At 43.4% G+C, this 16289-nt stretch overlaps 1 protein-coding gene across 1 annotated transcript in view; it reads right to left on the minus strand.

Moving 5' to 3' along the window:
- Nucleotides 1-16289, minus strand: part of si (sucrase-isomaltase) — a 191940-nt gene that overhangs the window by 51236 nt on the left and 124415 nt on the right. Inside the window, 4 exon segments of the mRNA XM_033031193.1 lie at nucleotides 2144-2269; nucleotides 4687-4799; nucleotides 8186-8282; nucleotides 13388-13556. Of these exon segments, the coding sequence (XP_032887084.1) occupies nucleotides 2144-2269; nucleotides 4687-4799; nucleotides 8186-8282; nucleotides 13388-13556 (505 nt within the window).

The following is a 16289-nucleotide window of genomic DNA, read 5'->3' on the forward strand; positions in this document are numbered from 1 at the left end:
GGCGGAGAGTCAGAGTACGTGGTAAGTAGCAATCAGACTGATAAACAGCTTCCTTCCACAGGCTGTGAGGCTGCTAAACAGTCACTCCACCTGATTCTGCTGCTTTGCACTGACAATTTAATAACTCTGGCACTGAGTAATAACTCTGTCATTGGCTCTGGCCACTTAAATCAGATGCCCTGGACATTTTAAGACTGTTTTTACTTGTATTTTAATGTTGCTGTTTTTACCTGCAGTTTTTTTAATTATTCGTACTGTTTTATCAGGAACTGGATTGTTTTTTTAATTTTTTTAAATTTTTATGCGTGAAATGTTTAAGTTTTATGTGCGATGCTCCGGTATTCCCTGGGAAACGTCTTCTCATTTTGCACTGTACAACTGTTGCTTTGCATGATGACAATAAAGGATGATGATGATGAAGTTTTAATTTACACAGAAACGTGGCGACACTTGTGTACTGCCTAATGTCATAAGGTGTAGGTGTAGAATTAGGCCATTCGACCCATCAAGTCTGCTCCGCCATTCAATCATGGCTGATCTATCTCTCCCACCCAATCCCATTCTCCAGCCTTCTTCCCATAACCTCTGACACCCGTACTAATCAAGAATCTATCTATCTCTGCTTTAAAAATATCCACTGACTTGGTCTCTACAGCCATCTGTGGCAAGGAATTCCACAGATTCACCACCGACTAAAGAAATTTCTCCTCATCTCCTTCCTAAAAGAATGTCCTTTAATTCTGAGGCTGTGACCTCTAGTCCTAGACTCTCCCACTAGTGGAAACATCCTCTCCACATCCACCCTATCCAAGCCTTTCACATTTCTGTAGGTTTCAATGAGGACCCCATTATTCTTCTAAACTCCAGTGAGTACAGGCCCAGTGCCGACAAACGCTCATCATAGGTTAACCCACTCATTCCTGGGGTCATTCTTGTAAACCTCCTCTGGACTCTCTCCAGAACCAGCAGATATGGTGCCCAAAATTGCTTACAATATTCCAAATGCGACCTTACCAGCCTTGTAGAGCCTCAGCATTATATCCCTGTTTTTGTATATAAGCCAATAGACAATAGGTGCAGGAGTAGGCCATTCGGCCCTTTGAGCCAGTACCGCCATTCAATGTGATCATGGCTGATCACATTGAAAAGCCCTCTTGAAATAAATGCTAGCATTGAGTTTGCTTTCTTTACTACCGATTCAACTTGCAGTTTAACTTTTTGGGAATCCTGCACCAGCACTCCCCAGTTCCTTTGCACTTCCATTTCTGGATTCTCACAATATTTAGAAAATAGACTACGCCTTTATTCCTACTACCAAAATGAATGACCCCACACTTTGCTACATTATATTCCATCTGCCACTTCTCTGCCCACTCTCCCTACCTGTCCAGGTCCTTCTGCAGAGTCCCTGCCTAGGCAAGGTCTGCTGTTTGATGTTACCGGGTGTATGCTAAACAAAGCATTTCTCTGTAACTAGGTACATGTGCCAATAAAGTATCATTGAATCATTGATTTGAATCATTGAGTTGGTGGGGGCGTGGAACGCACTGCCAGGGGTGATGGTGGAGGTAGATACGACTATGGCGTTTAAGAGGCACATGCAAGTGCAGGGATTAGAGGGAATATAGGTCATGTGCAGGTAGATGAGATCAGTTTCAGTTGGCATCATGTCAGGGCATAGATAGGGCAGAGAGTCAGAGTACGTGGTAAGTTTTATTTTACACAGAAACGTGGCGACACTTGTGTACTGCCTAAGATCATAAGGAATAGGTGTAGAATTAGGCCATTCGACCCATCAAGTCTGCTCCGCCATTCAATCATGGCTGATCTATCTCTCCCTCCCAACCCCATTCTCCTGCCTTCTCTCCGTAACCTCTGACACCTGTATTGGTGCGTCCAAACCCAATTCTCACACGTTACAAGTTGGGACAAAATGGCGCCTTCTTCATATCAAAGGCCCTGATCCGTTTATTTTATTTTATCCATGATAAAATAAATGCTAGTTTGCCGATAGCTCAATACAACACTTGCTAATGATTCAAGATTCAAGATTCAAGAGAGTTTATTGTCATGTGTCTCAGATCGGACAATGACATTCTTGCTTTGCTTCAGCACAACAGCAAGAATTTCATGACAAACTTACGTAGGGTATACTGGCTTTCCTCATGTCTCTGAATAAATCAGCTATTTCCTGATGATTCTTGTATCCATATCGACATAACTGGAACCCCAGTGACCAAAAGGGGGGCAGGATTGGACGTCCAATAAGCTAGAATGAACATTAAAAAAATTAAATATTTGGTTGCATTGAAAAATGAAGTTTTCTTTTCAGTCGTGTGGTTCTCTTTTATAGTCATATGTACTGTGCTTTTTTGATTAAATATTTAGCGCATATTGAGTGGTACTCTTATTTCCTATATATATTTTGTTACACTAACCATGGGACCCATCAAACAGCTTAGTTTAGTTTAGGGATACTGCATGGATACAGACCCACGTTGAACATCGATCATCCGTTCACACTAGTTCTACGTAATCCCACTCTCTCAAATCTGCAGTTCTTTGGGAGGAAACCGGAGCGCCCGGAGGAAACCCACGTGGTCGCAGGGAGAACGTGCAAACTCCACATGGACAGCAGCCGAGGTCAGGATCGAACCCGGGACCCTGGAGCTGTGAGTCAGCGGCTCTACCAGCTGCGCCACTGTGCCGCTCTTTCACTGCGCCAATTTTCACGTTACTTTATTGCTTGAGTAATGGAATCTACCAATGACAATCTCAACAAAAGTAATCAAGAGAATAGACATTTATCCGCAAATCATTTTCTCATGAATGATGAGTACAGTTGCAATAAGATTCTGCATCTATTATTTCACTCTTATCAGATTACAGCTTGGAAGAAATCCCTTGGTGGTTAATTCACATCTAGTATTAGAAAATTGAATGTACAAAATGTAGGGAGCTTGAATCAGCTGGAGTGCATTTGCTATTTCTTTTTAAATTCTATAAAGCCATATTTACCCACCAGTCTGGAACTTTGTATGAAGTTCAGAGATTATGGGTCAACCATTCTCCCCCCACACGTTATGGTGAGGTTTAGGACTTCTGTCTGTGCAAGCAAACAGACCTGCATTAGTCTGAAGAAGGGTCTCGACCCGAAACGTCACCTATTCCTTCTCTCGAGAGATGCTGCCTGTCGCTGAGTTACTCCACATTTTTGTATCAAGTCTTCGGACCTGCATAAAGGTTGGTCATTCCCTTTCAAATGCTTATTTTGCAAGTGACCATGGAATGACTTACCATATAACAATTACAGCACGGAAAACAGGCCATCTCGGCCCTTCAAGTCCATGCCGAACACTTATTTCCCCCTAGTTCCATCTACCTGCACTCACACCATAACCCTCCATTCCTTTCCCGTCCATATACCTATCCAATATATTTATAAATGATAAAATCGAACCTGCCTCCACCACTTCCACTGGAAGCTCATTCCACACAGCTACCACTCTCTGAGTAAAGAAGTTCCCCCTCACGTTACCCCTAAACTTCTGTCCCTTAATTCTCAAGTCATGTCCTCTTGTTTGAATCTTCCCTATTCTCAATGGGAAAAGCTTGATCCACGTCAACTCTGTCTATCCCTCTCATTATTTTAAAGACCTCTATCAAGTCCCCCCCTTAACCTTCTGCGCTCCAAAGAATAAAGACCTAACTTGTTCAACCTAACTTGTCCTTGCATTAACATTCAGCCTCGTACATCAAGGTATAGCTTTCAACTCAATCTAGACAGAGCAGTGGAGTGGATGTGGCTGGACTAGTAAACAGAGAAGGACACAAAGTGCTGGAGTAACTCAGCGGGTCAGGCAGCATCTGCGGAGACCATGGATAGGCGACATTTTGGGTCGAGACCTATCCAGAGACCTTGTCAGAAGATCCAGTGGCAGAATTTCAAATTTGTGGATTTAAGATTCAATATATTTGGAACAAAACCATAATGACTGCCTGTTGTTTGAAAAGGTCATCTCATTTACCAGTACCCTTCGAAGAATGAAATCTGATGTCCTCATTCAGTCGAGTCAATGTGACCCCAGACCTAGAACAATGTGGTAAACTCCTAATGCCCTCCTGAAATAGCCAAGAAAGCCCATAATTGGGAAGTAATTTAAACGTATTCATATAAACCTACAACAAATACTGATTTTCAATTTAAAAAAATTTGAGTCTTCACACTAAATCCTTTTGCAAAAATTTGTATTTGCTTTCTCGAACCTTTTGATTGGGGAGTAATTTAAAATTAGAGATGTGTACTGGTTCTGAATAAACATGGTTGAGACTTCTCACTGAATTATTTAGCAATATTTGTGTTTGCTTTATAGAACCACAGAAAAATAATAATAATAATAATAATAATAACAATAATAATAATAATAATAATAACAATGAGTGTCCTTGCAGAATTAATATGACCAATTCTACTTTTCCTGATCCAAGTCAGCAGCCTTGTAAGGTTACATCACATTAACTGCTTATCTGGGTACTTTGTAACTTTGAAAGTTGCCAGCTACACCATCATCTCCACCACTTCATCCATAGCCCCACCACCGGCCAGTACCATTAAGCATTATCAACTTCCCTCCAAATCCATACTCCCGGGTTATTATCTTTCAGCGAAGGAAAACAGATACTTACTGATGTGTACTGTTTGACCACCTCTTCTGGAGTTGGACCAAGAAACATATAAAAATCTAGGATTCCTCCAATAGTGCGATAGGTGAGAGCAGGAGATGGTTGAAGAGTCACATCTGGAGCAAAACGATATATTTGCAGAATTAGTGCAGATATACAGACAGAGCATGAACGTTTGAAAATACATACCCCCAGGGTAGACAAAAATGCTGGAGAAACTCAGCGGGTGAGGCAGCGTCTATGGAGCGAAGGAATAGGTGGCGTTTCGGGTTGAGACTCTTCTTCAGACATAGAAACATAGAAACATAGAAAATAGGTGCAGGAGTAGGCCATTCGGCCCTTCGAGCCTGCACCGCCATTCAATATGATCATGGCTGATCATCCAACTCAGTATCCTGTACCTGCCTTCTCTCCATACCCTCTGATCCCTTTAGCCACAAGGGCCACATCTAACTCCCTCTTAAATATAGCCAATGAACTGGCCTCAACTACCTTCTGCGGCAGAGAATTCCAGAGATTCACCACTCTCTGTGTGAAAAAGGTTTTCCTCATCTCGGATCTAAAAGATTTCCCCCTTATCCTTAAACTGTGACCCCTTGTTCTGGACTTCCCCAACATCGGGAACAATCTTCCTGCATCTAGCCTGTCCAACCTCTTAAGAATTTTGTAAGTTTCTATAAGATCCCCCCTCAATCTTCTAAATTCTAGCGAGTACAAACCGAGTCTATCCAGTCTTTCTTCATATGAAAGTCCTGACATCCCAGGAATCAGTCTGGTGAACCTTCTCTGTACTCCCTCTATGGCAAGAATGTCTTTCCTCAGATTAGGAGACCAAAACTATACGCAATACTCCAGGTGTGGTCTCACCAAGACCCTGTACAACTGCAGTAGAACCTCCCTGCTCCTATACTCAAATCCTTTTGCTATGAATGCTAACATACCATTCGCCTTCTTCACTGCCTGTTGCACCTGCATGCCTACTTTTAATGACTGGTGTACCATGACACCCAGGTCTCGTTGCATCTCCCCCTTTCCTAATCGGCCACCATTCAGATAATAATCTACTTTCCTGTTTTTGCCACCAAAGTGGATAACCTCACATTTATCCACATTATACTGCATCTATACAATACAAATTTATTGTCATCTGCCATGCATTTGCCCACTCACCCAGCCTATCCAAGTCACCTTGCAGCCTCCTAGCATCCTCCTCACAGCTAACACTGCCCCCCAGCTTCGTGTCATCGGCAAACTTGGAGATGTTGCATTCAATTCCCTCGTCCAAATCATTAATATATATCGTAAATAGCTGGGGTCCCAGAACTGAGCCTTGCGGTACCCCACTAGTCACTGCCTGCCATTGTGAAAAGGACCCGTTTACTCCAACTCTTTGCTTCCTGTCTGCCAACCAGTTCTCTATCCACATCAATACTGAACCCCCAATACCGTGTGCTTTAATTAGCAAAACAACTCCATATGTTCATAAGTCATAGGAGCAGAATTTGGCCATTCGGCCCATCGAGTCTACTCCGCCATTCATTCATGGCTGATCTATCTTTCCCGCTCAACCCCATTCTCCTGCCTTCTCCCCATAACCTTTGAACTCCATTAGCTGCAAAATGTAGTCCTGAACTTTTGCTTGAATGTGTCCCTAATTGGAACCCGGAACATAGTTTGGTACAGCACAAGAACAGGCCCTTTGGCCCACGATGTCTGTGCCTTATCATGATTCCAAGACCATCACTTATCCACCTGCACAATTGTGTCGCCTTTCCTGAGCTTCTGGTTGTACCTCTCTCTAATCGAGTCCCACTCCCACTGATTCCTCTATCCAACTGAGCTCAATACATCATCGTTTGACCAGACACAGTCTGGACCCAACACTCACCCAAATTGAACAATTCCAGAAAATTGTTCAGTTATTCCCATTTGAATGAATACTTTATTGTCACATGTGACAGGTCACAGTGACATTCTTTGCGTGCATGCCCAGGGTATGCAATAGTCGCCACATAAAGGGCTCCCACAGTTACATTTGTTGTTTTGTACTCAGTAACTGTGGTTTGGAGGCATTGACCCAGGATTTCTTGATTAGTCAGGATTGTCTGGGGTTACGGGGAGAAGGCAGGAGAATGGCGTTGAAAGGAAAAGATAGGTCAGCCATGATTTATTGCTGGAGTAGACTTGATGGGCCGAATGGCCCAATTCTGCTCCTAGAACTGATGAACTTGTGAATATGGGATGCCACCCTGCCGTTGCGCCTCTGTGCGAGTCACATCTGTTAAATGCATTTCATGGACTGTGAGCAAGCAATCATCCCAATGCTTTGTTTCACCTTTCATGCAGACAGTTTATCAATGATCAATGGAAACGTTAACATTTCGGATCTTTAGCCTGATTATCATCAGCTGTAATTCTTTGCTTTGTGGGTTGTTTATCGGTTTATAGCAATTAACTTTGATATTTGTATTGACTACTTTCATGGCCATATAAATCAGGAAATCAAAGCAGAATTAAAGTCCACACAGACCTTAAGATGACAACGTGAATATATGAAGCAGGCTAAGTTGATCTGGCATCAATTATTTATCGTTGCTGGGTATCTTTAGTGTTTTTTTTACAGGACAGAAACAAATTTAATAAAATGTGCTTCATTTTTTATACTGACGGTTTCTAGCAATTTTCAATAAGCAATGGTTCGATGGAGATTTATTTGTCACATATGCAACTGCACAGTAAAATTATTTTTGCATATATCAGGGTGGCACAGTGGCGCAGCGGTAGAGTTGCTGCCTTACAGCACCAGAGACCCGGGTTTGATCTCGACTGCGGGTACTGTCTGTACTGAGTTTGTACGTTCTCCCCTTGACTGCATTGGCTTTCTTTGAGATCTTCGGTTTCCTCCCACACTCCAAAAACGTACAGGCTCATTGGCTTGGTGTAAATGTAAATTGTCCCAAGTGTGTGTAGGATAGTGCTAGTGTGCGGGGATCGCTGGTCAGCACGGACTCGGTGGGCCGAAAGGCCTGTTTCCGCGCTCTAACTCTAAACTAAACTAAATATGCAACTGCACAGGAAAATTATCTTTGCATATACACCACGCTGGCACGGCCATTTGTGGAGACCCAAGTCCGCACGGCCCTCGCGCTCGATGTACCACGAACCGCGAAACAAAGAGTTAATAAAATAAAATATATGTAAACTTAGAATTTTCATGAGTGATAGGAGCAGGTTTAGGCCATTCGGCCCATCAGGTTTACTCCGTCATTCAATCGTGGCTGATCTATCTCTCCCTCCCAACCCCATTCTCCTGCCGTCTCCCCGTAACCCCTGACACCCGTACTAAACCGAGAATCTATCTAACTCGGCCTTAAATATTATGTTTATATTCTTAGCATGTTTTACTAGGATTACATTGCTGTTTGGATTTTGATGCAAAAATGAAGCTGGAAATGATTAATATATTCTTTAAATAAAAAATCACAAGAACAGATTAACTCACCCATCGCATTGCTGTTCAATAATAGCACACCATGTGCTTCGATCTCCTCTTCAAGACCCATATAAAAGGGATGGCTCCCATAGCTGTTCATTTTATACTGTGAATACATATATATATTAAAGGGAAGAGTTGTAGCAAGTCTTTTCATTTTATTAAAGAACACTCACAGTATCGCAAGCACAGTGGCTCAGCGGTAGAGTTGCCCCAGAGACCCGGGCTCGATCCTGTCCACATGTACGAATTTAAGAATAAGGGGTAAGCCATTTAGAACACAGATGAGGAAACACTTTTTCACACAGTTGTGAGTCTGTGGAATTCTCTGCCTCAGTGGGCAGTGGAGACCGATTCCACGAATAATTTCAAGAGAGAGCTGGATAGGGCTCTTAAAGATAGCGGAGTCAGGGGATATGGGGCGAAGGCAGGAACGAGGTGTTTAAGAAGGAACTGCAGATGCTGGAAAATCTAAGGTAGACTAAAGTGCTGGAAAAACTCAGCGGGTGCAACAACATCTATGGAGCGAAGGAAATAGGCAAATAGGTACTGATTGTGGATGATCAGCCATGATCACATTGAATGGTGGTGCTGGCTCGAAGGGCCAAATAGCCTACTCCTGCACCTATTGTCTATTGCTGTCTGTACGGAGTTTGTACGTTCCCCCCCGTGACCTGCGTGGGTTTTCTCCGGGTGCTCCGGTTTCCTCCCACACTCCAAAGACGTACAGGTTTGCATGTTAATTGGCTTGGTAAAATTGTAAATTGTCCCTTGTGTGTGGGATGGTGTTGGTGTGCAGGGATTACTGGTCGGTACGGACTCAGTGGGCCGAAGGGCCGAAGGGCCTATTTCCACGCTGTATCTCTAACCCAAACTAAAAATATTGGTGTTAAACTGGAATCCATTGGATAGAAATTTGTCCACATTAACATTATTTTCCAAGTGAAAGGTCACTGACCCGAATCATTAATTCCATTCAATTCTCTCCACAGATGCTGCCTGAGCAGCTGAGTATTTGGATAATTCGTTTTTATCAGGGTCTCCCCATAACCAGAAAAGACAATCCAAGTCTGTCCGACCTCTTGTTAAAATGTAGTTTACCAAATGCAAAGAGTACAATGGCACACTTAGGACCAAGAGCACAACTTGCCTCTCACACTCATCCCTCCTCACAAGGGCATCATTCTCCACCATCCAAAATCCCCCTACTCTGAACTTCCAACCACAACCATCAATTCTCTTATATATTGGCGAGACCAAGCGCAGGCTTGGCGATCGTTTCGTTGAACACCTCCGCTCAGACCGCCTAGACTTACCTGATCTCCCAGTTGCCAAACACTTGACTTCCCCTCCCACGCTGATCTTTTTGTCCTGGGCTTCCTCCACTGTCAGATTGAGGCCCAGTCCAAATTGGAGGAACAGCATCTCATATTTTGCTTGGACATCTTACAATCCAGCTGTATGAATATTGATTTCTCCCAACTTTAATTAATATTTACTTTCCCTCTCTCTCCATCTCCACCCTGGTTCTCCGACTAGTTTCACTGTCCTCCTGGTTATTTTACTGTTTGTATGCCTCGTTGTCACCTTCCCCTCAGCCAACATTTTCATCAGCTACGTTTCCTTGAACAGCATCTGCTTTGATCAGTCATTTTCACACCTTACATTCTCTGTGTACACTTCCATATCTCAAGCTTCCCTCTCGTCTGACTCTCAGTCTGTGGAAGGGTCTCGACCCAAAACGTCAGCCATTCCTTCTCTCCAGGGATGCTGCCTGTCCCGCTGAGTTACTCCAGCATTTTGTGTCTATCCCCTGAATACTTGATGGCCACTTCTTCTTCTTATCGAGTCCACATACAAGATTAGAAGTTGTTCAGCCAGAGTTGAACACACTTCTCGGTATCTGCATACAATGGTGTCTGTCTTGTGTTTCTTGTGCGTGGTGGTGGAAAGATTGGTGAAAACGTGAGCGTTCTTTCCTTGGCCACTACAACACAAGCATCAAAAATGTATTAACCTGTTTTTTTCCCCCTCCCTCAACATTCAGATAGTTTAGTTTAGAGTTACATCTTGGGAACAGGCCCTTTGGCCCACCGAGTTCGAGCCGACACTAGTTCTATCCCACACATTAGGAACAATTTACAGAAGCAAATTTTTAAACAACAAACCTGCAAATCTTTGGAATGTGGGAGGAAACTCATGTGGTCACGGGGAGAATGTACAAACTCCGTACAGACAGCACCCATAGTCAGGATCGAACTTGGGTCTCTTGCGCTGTAAGGCAGCAATTTTACCGCTGCACCACCTATCCACAATGCTTCCGCCATCCGAAAATTACTTCATCAGATGTCTCTGAGAGTTGCGTTGAACAGCTCATTACACCATTCACACGTTCCTCTCTACACTGTATTGGTCGTGGTGCATACCTCAGCACTTTATGGTTTATTTCCAATTTTTAATCTGCTGATTTAATTGATTTAACTCGTTAATAATTCACTGCTTCTGTGCAATTGGGAAAGACACAGAATTCTCCATGTAAAATCAACATATCTTCTTGTGTTGGATAATGATCTCGGGAAGTGCCGTGGGCACTTGATATCAGCACCATTTTGAGCTCATTAAAGTGTAAATTGGCTGCATTCTCCAATCAGAGACAACCGACAGTATCTTTGGGTGAATCACACATGAATTCTTTTTTCATAATTGACATTACACTACAACGTATTGATGATTTTTATTAAATACAGATCATGTTGGGGCAGCATAGTGGCGCAGCTGGTAGAGCCACTGCCTCACAGCGCTGGAGACCCGGGTTCAATCCTGACTAAGGGTGCTGTCTGTATGGTGTTTGTACATTCTCCCCGTGACCTGCGTGGGTTTTCCCCGGGTGCTCCAATTTGCTCCTACACACCAAAGACGTACAGGTTTGAAGGCTAATTGGCTTCAGTAAGTTGTTAAATTGTCCCTAGTGTGTGTTGGTTCGTGTACGGGATGATGGCTGGTCGGCGCGGACTCGGTGGGATGAAGGGCTAGTTTCTTTGCAGATATAGAGTAAAAAGTCTAAAGTCTTCTTCTTCTTGCGTGTGGCGTGCAACAGCCTAAAGTTGTAAGACAACTTGTTCTATTTGATCTTATTTGATTGTGCACGCCAGTTTGATTGCAGTCGTCGAAACAGAGTGAAGGTTGCAATCTCCCAGCCAGTCTAAAGTCTGGCTGGGACAACCAAAGTGCAATTACTATGAGATTCTATTACTAAATGATGCTATTTGAACTCCAAGAAATGAACAACATTTTCAGTGCACACACACACTGATCACAGAACCACCTCCCTCCCTGCCTTCCTGCAACCAGAGCAGAATACAGATGGCTGCTATTTAATGACTCTGCAATCTCAAAGGGACATTTTAAATAACATCGAACCCAGTTTCATTTATTGTGTTTCCATGAGCCCGTGCAGTTGGAAGTCAAGGAGATATTTCCTGATGTCAATCTGTTTCTAATCTGAGATTAGATGACATATTTTTGCTGCAGTATATACATCACTGCTCCAAGAATCAACCTTTCCCACCCATTTTGAAATTTTCATCTTAAATTAGTTGTAATTTAATATTTCTGCATTTTTAACTTCTCATTGCCTTTAAATCTCAATGTTGATTGATTGATTTTCAGTTCCTTTCCTGCATGAACTACATTTGTCATCCAAATCCAAAGACGTACAGGTTTGTAGGTTAATTAGCTTGGAATATATGCAAATTGTCCCTGGTGTGTGTAGGATAGTGTTCGTGTGCGGGGATCGCTGGTCGGTGCAGACTCTGTGGACCAAAGGGCCTGTTTCCGCACTGTATCTCTAAACTAAACTAAATAAGGACGTTTTTCACTGTACCGCAAACAAGTGACAACAAACTAGAGATCGATGCAAAATGCTGGAGTAACTCAGCGGGACTGGCAGCATCTCTGGAGAGGAGGAATGGGTGACGTTACAGCTCGAGACCCATCTGCGGGTCTCGATCCGAAACGTCACCCATTCCTTCTCTCCAGAGATGCTGCCACTTCCGCCGAGTTACTCCAGCATTTTGTGTCTATCTTCGGTGTAAACCAGCACCTGCAGTTCCTTCCTACACCTGACAACAAACTAAAGTGGACTACGTGTAGGAAGGAACTGCAGATGCTGGTTTACACCAAAGATAGATCCAAAATGCTGGAGTAACTCAACAGGACAGACCCATTCCTTCTCTCCAGTGATGCTGCATGTCTTGCTGAGTTAATCCAGCATTTTGGGTGAAATCTAAACCATGTGACTTTGTCATAAGCGTAGAGGTCACGGCTGAATTTGTCTTATGGTGTTTTATTCGATTTGTTTAAACTGCCTGGGTTAAACTTTTGAATGCCATACAAAGCATTCAGATACTAACAGTTTCTAGAACTGTTTCTAGAACCCACCTCCAGTTTAAATTCCATTTGGAATATTTTGGGGGACCAAGAGACCAAGAACCAAGAATTTTGTCTAAATGCAATTATTGCCAATAAAGAATAATTTATGCCAAGTCAGTAGTTTAGAGATACAGCGTGGAAACAGACCCTTCGACACACTGAGTCTGTGGCAATCAGCGATTCCCATACACTAACATTATCCTTCACACTAGGGACAATTTACAATCTTTACCGAAACTAATTTACCTAGAAATCAGTACGTCTTTGGAGTGTGGGAGGAAACCGGAGCACCCGGGGAAAACCCACGCAGTCACGGGCAGATTGTACAAGGTCAGTTGGGACAGCACCCGTGGCCAGGATCGAACCTGGGTCTCTGGCTGTAAGGCAGCAGCACGACCACTGCACCACCGTGCCACCCTAGTGGCCTAGATTCCATTTCAGAAAGGAGATTAAAAAGGTTATGATCACTGGCTTGACACCAGCGAGTTTTCAATCATAAGCACGTTTGCTTTTCATGCACAAGCCTGCATTCTACCATCGAACAAAGAGTATTTGTATCAATCGTCAGCTTCACGGAGTTGCAGACAATTGTTCTGGATGAGGGAGATAAAACGTTACAGTAAATCAGAAGCTCCGTGATTTATACATGAATGGGTTCTGTTGCTCTTCACCATAAAACGTTCAGCAATTGGATGATGTGTGGCTGGGCTAATCCAATCTTTCACAGCAGTTGAAGTCGGTAATAAAACACCAGCGAGGAAATAACGTTTGCAAACTTACCCCCGGTGGCTGGTCCTTGGCAAACATCCCCCACGTATTCCACTTCAGATCGTGTAGGAAACTCCTATGTTCCGTTTCTCCAAAACCATAAATAAACTCTGAAGGCAGCAGGTTGCTGATTTGAATGAATTGATCAGTAAACGTGAAGCCAGGTACTTGAGAATTCCAGCTGTTGGGATATAAAACACCAGATTCCCCTGCATTTAATTTAACCAACGCCATTTGTGAATGAGCAAAATTAACAAGGTTTCTAACCCAGCCTCGGCTAGAATCAGGTGAAGTATTTAAACGGAGTCACAGGGGCAGCAGAAGCCAGGGGAAGGAGTGATAAACCAGAGGACTTAGGTTTAAGGTGAAGAGGTGCCTCAGGAAGGCAATCAGCATCCATAAAGACTCCTCACACCCTTGTAATGGACTGTTCGAACTACTTCCCTCCGGCAGACGTTACAAGGCCTTCTATGCCCGAACCTCCAGACTCAGGAACAGCTTCATTCCCAGAGCTATAGCGGCTCTGAACCGGCCCTGCTGAGTGCCCCCCATCCCCCCTGGACTGTCTCCCTCGGATGGTCAAGTCGCACAGGCACATCAGCACTTTAGTCTGTTTGAACTGTTTTGACTGTTTTACTGTTCTTTTTACAATCCATGTTCGCGGGATATCTAAATCTAAATTTTATTAGTTATTTAAGGTATGACATTGGATGGAAGCTGCAAACCAAATCTCGTTGCGCTTATGTGCAATGACAATAAAATATATATTATTATTATTATTATTATTATTATTAAAAGATTTAATAGGAATTTGAGGGGTTCTTTTTTTTTACACAAATGGTGCTGGGTGTATGGACCAAGCTGCTAGAGGAGGTAATTGAGACAGGGACTATTCCAAAGTTTATGAAACAGTTAGACGGGTACATGGATAAGGATAGGTTTGGAGGGATATGGGCCAAAATGCGGACAGATGGGACTAGTGTCGCTGGGACTTGTTGGCCGGTGTGGGCAAGTTGTGCCAAAGGGCCTGCTTACATTACACACTGTATCACTCTATGACTCTAAGGAATATTGGTGGAAGGGAAGTGAGCCATAACCATAACCCTCCCTTCATTATCATTATCATTGTCATCCTATTATTGTCATCATGCAAAGCAACAATTGTACAGTGCAAAATGAGAAGACGTTTCTCAGGGAATACCGGAGCATCGCACATAAAAACTCAAACATTTCACGCATAAATAAAAACAATCCAGTTCCTGATAAAAACAGTACGAATATTTTTTTTTAAAGTGCAGGTAAAAAAAGCAACATTAAAATACAAGTAGAAAAAAAAAGTCATAAAATGTCCAGGGCAGTTGATTTAAGTGGCCTGAGCCAGTGCCAGAGTTATTACTCAGTGCCAGAGTTATTAAATTGTCAGTGCAAAAGCAGCAGAATCAGGTGGAGTGACTGTTTAGCAGCCTCACAGCCTGTGGAAGGAAGCTGTTTAGCAGCCTGGTTGTCCGGGCTTTGATGCTACGGTATCTCTTGCCTGATGGCAGGAGATCTAGATGTGTGTGGAGTGGGTGCAGTCCCTTGACTAATGCTTGACTAATCTTCTTGAATTTTTTGAGGATGTAACTAGGAAAATGGACAAGGGCGAGCCAGTAGATGTAGTGTACCTGGACTTTCAGAAAGCATTTGATAAAGTCCCACAAAAGAGATTAGTGGGCAAAGGTAGGGCACATGGTATTGGGGGTAGAGTGCTGACATTGATAGAAAATTGGTTGGCAGACAAGAAACAAAGTGTAGGGATTACAGGTCCCTTTCAGATTGGTAGGCAGTGACCAGTGGGGTGCCGCAAGGCTCGGTGCTGGGACCACAGCTATTTACAACATACATCAATGATTTGGATGAAGGGATTCAAAGTAACATTAGCAAATATGCAGATGACACAAAGCTGGGTGACAGTGTGAACTGTGAGGATGATGCTATGAGAATGCAGGGTGACTTGGACAGGTTGGGTGCGTGGGCAGATGCATGGCAGATCCAGTTTAATGTGGATAAATGTGAGGTTATCCACTTTGGTAGCAAAATCAGGTAGGCAGATATTATCTAAACTGTGTCATGTTGGTAAAAGGGGAAGTACAACAGGATCTGGGGGTCCTTGTTCATCAGTCAATGAAAGTAAGCATGCAGGTACAGCAGGCAGTGAAGAAAGCGAATGGCATGTTGGCCTTTATAACAAGAGGAGTGGAGTATAGGAGCAAAGAGGTCCTTCTGCAGTCATATAGGGCCCTAGTGAGACCACACCTTGTGTATTGTGTGCAGTTTTGGCCCCCTAAATTAAGGAAGGACATTCTTGCTATTGAGGGAGTGCAGCGTAGGTTTACAAGGTTAATTCCCGGGATGGCAGGACTGTCATATGCTGAGAGAATGGAGCGGCTGGGCTTGTAAACCCTGGAGTTTAGAAGGATGAGAGGGCATCTCATTGAAACATATAAGATTATTAAGGGTTTGGACATGCTAGAGGCAGGAAACATGTTCTCTAATGTTGGGGGAGTCCAGAACTAGGGGCCAGAGTTTAAGAATAAGGGGTAAGTCATTTAGAACGGAGATGAGTAAACACTTTTTCTCACAGAGAGTTGTGAGTCTGTGGAATTCTCTGCCTCAGAGGATGGTGGAGGCAGGTTCTCTGGATGCTTTCAAGAGAGAGCTAGATAGGGCTCTTAAAGATAGCGGAGTCAGGGTATTTTGGGGAGAAAGCAGGAACGGGGTACTAATTGGGGATGATCAGCCATGATCACATTGAATGGCGGTGCTAGCTCGATGGGCCGAATGGCCTACTCCTGCACCTATTGTCCATCGTCCCTCACCATTTTCCCCCTTCACTTCACTCTGCCTCATCAAGTCTTACACCCATTCCTCCAAT

This window comes from Amblyraja radiata, chromosome 13 (assembly GCF_010909765.2).
Source record: "Amblyraja radiata isolate CabotCenter1 chromosome 13, sAmbRad1.1.pri, whole genome shotgun sequence".
NCBI lineage: Eukaryota > Metazoa > Chordata > Chondrichthyes > Rajiformes > Rajidae > Amblyraja > Amblyraja radiata.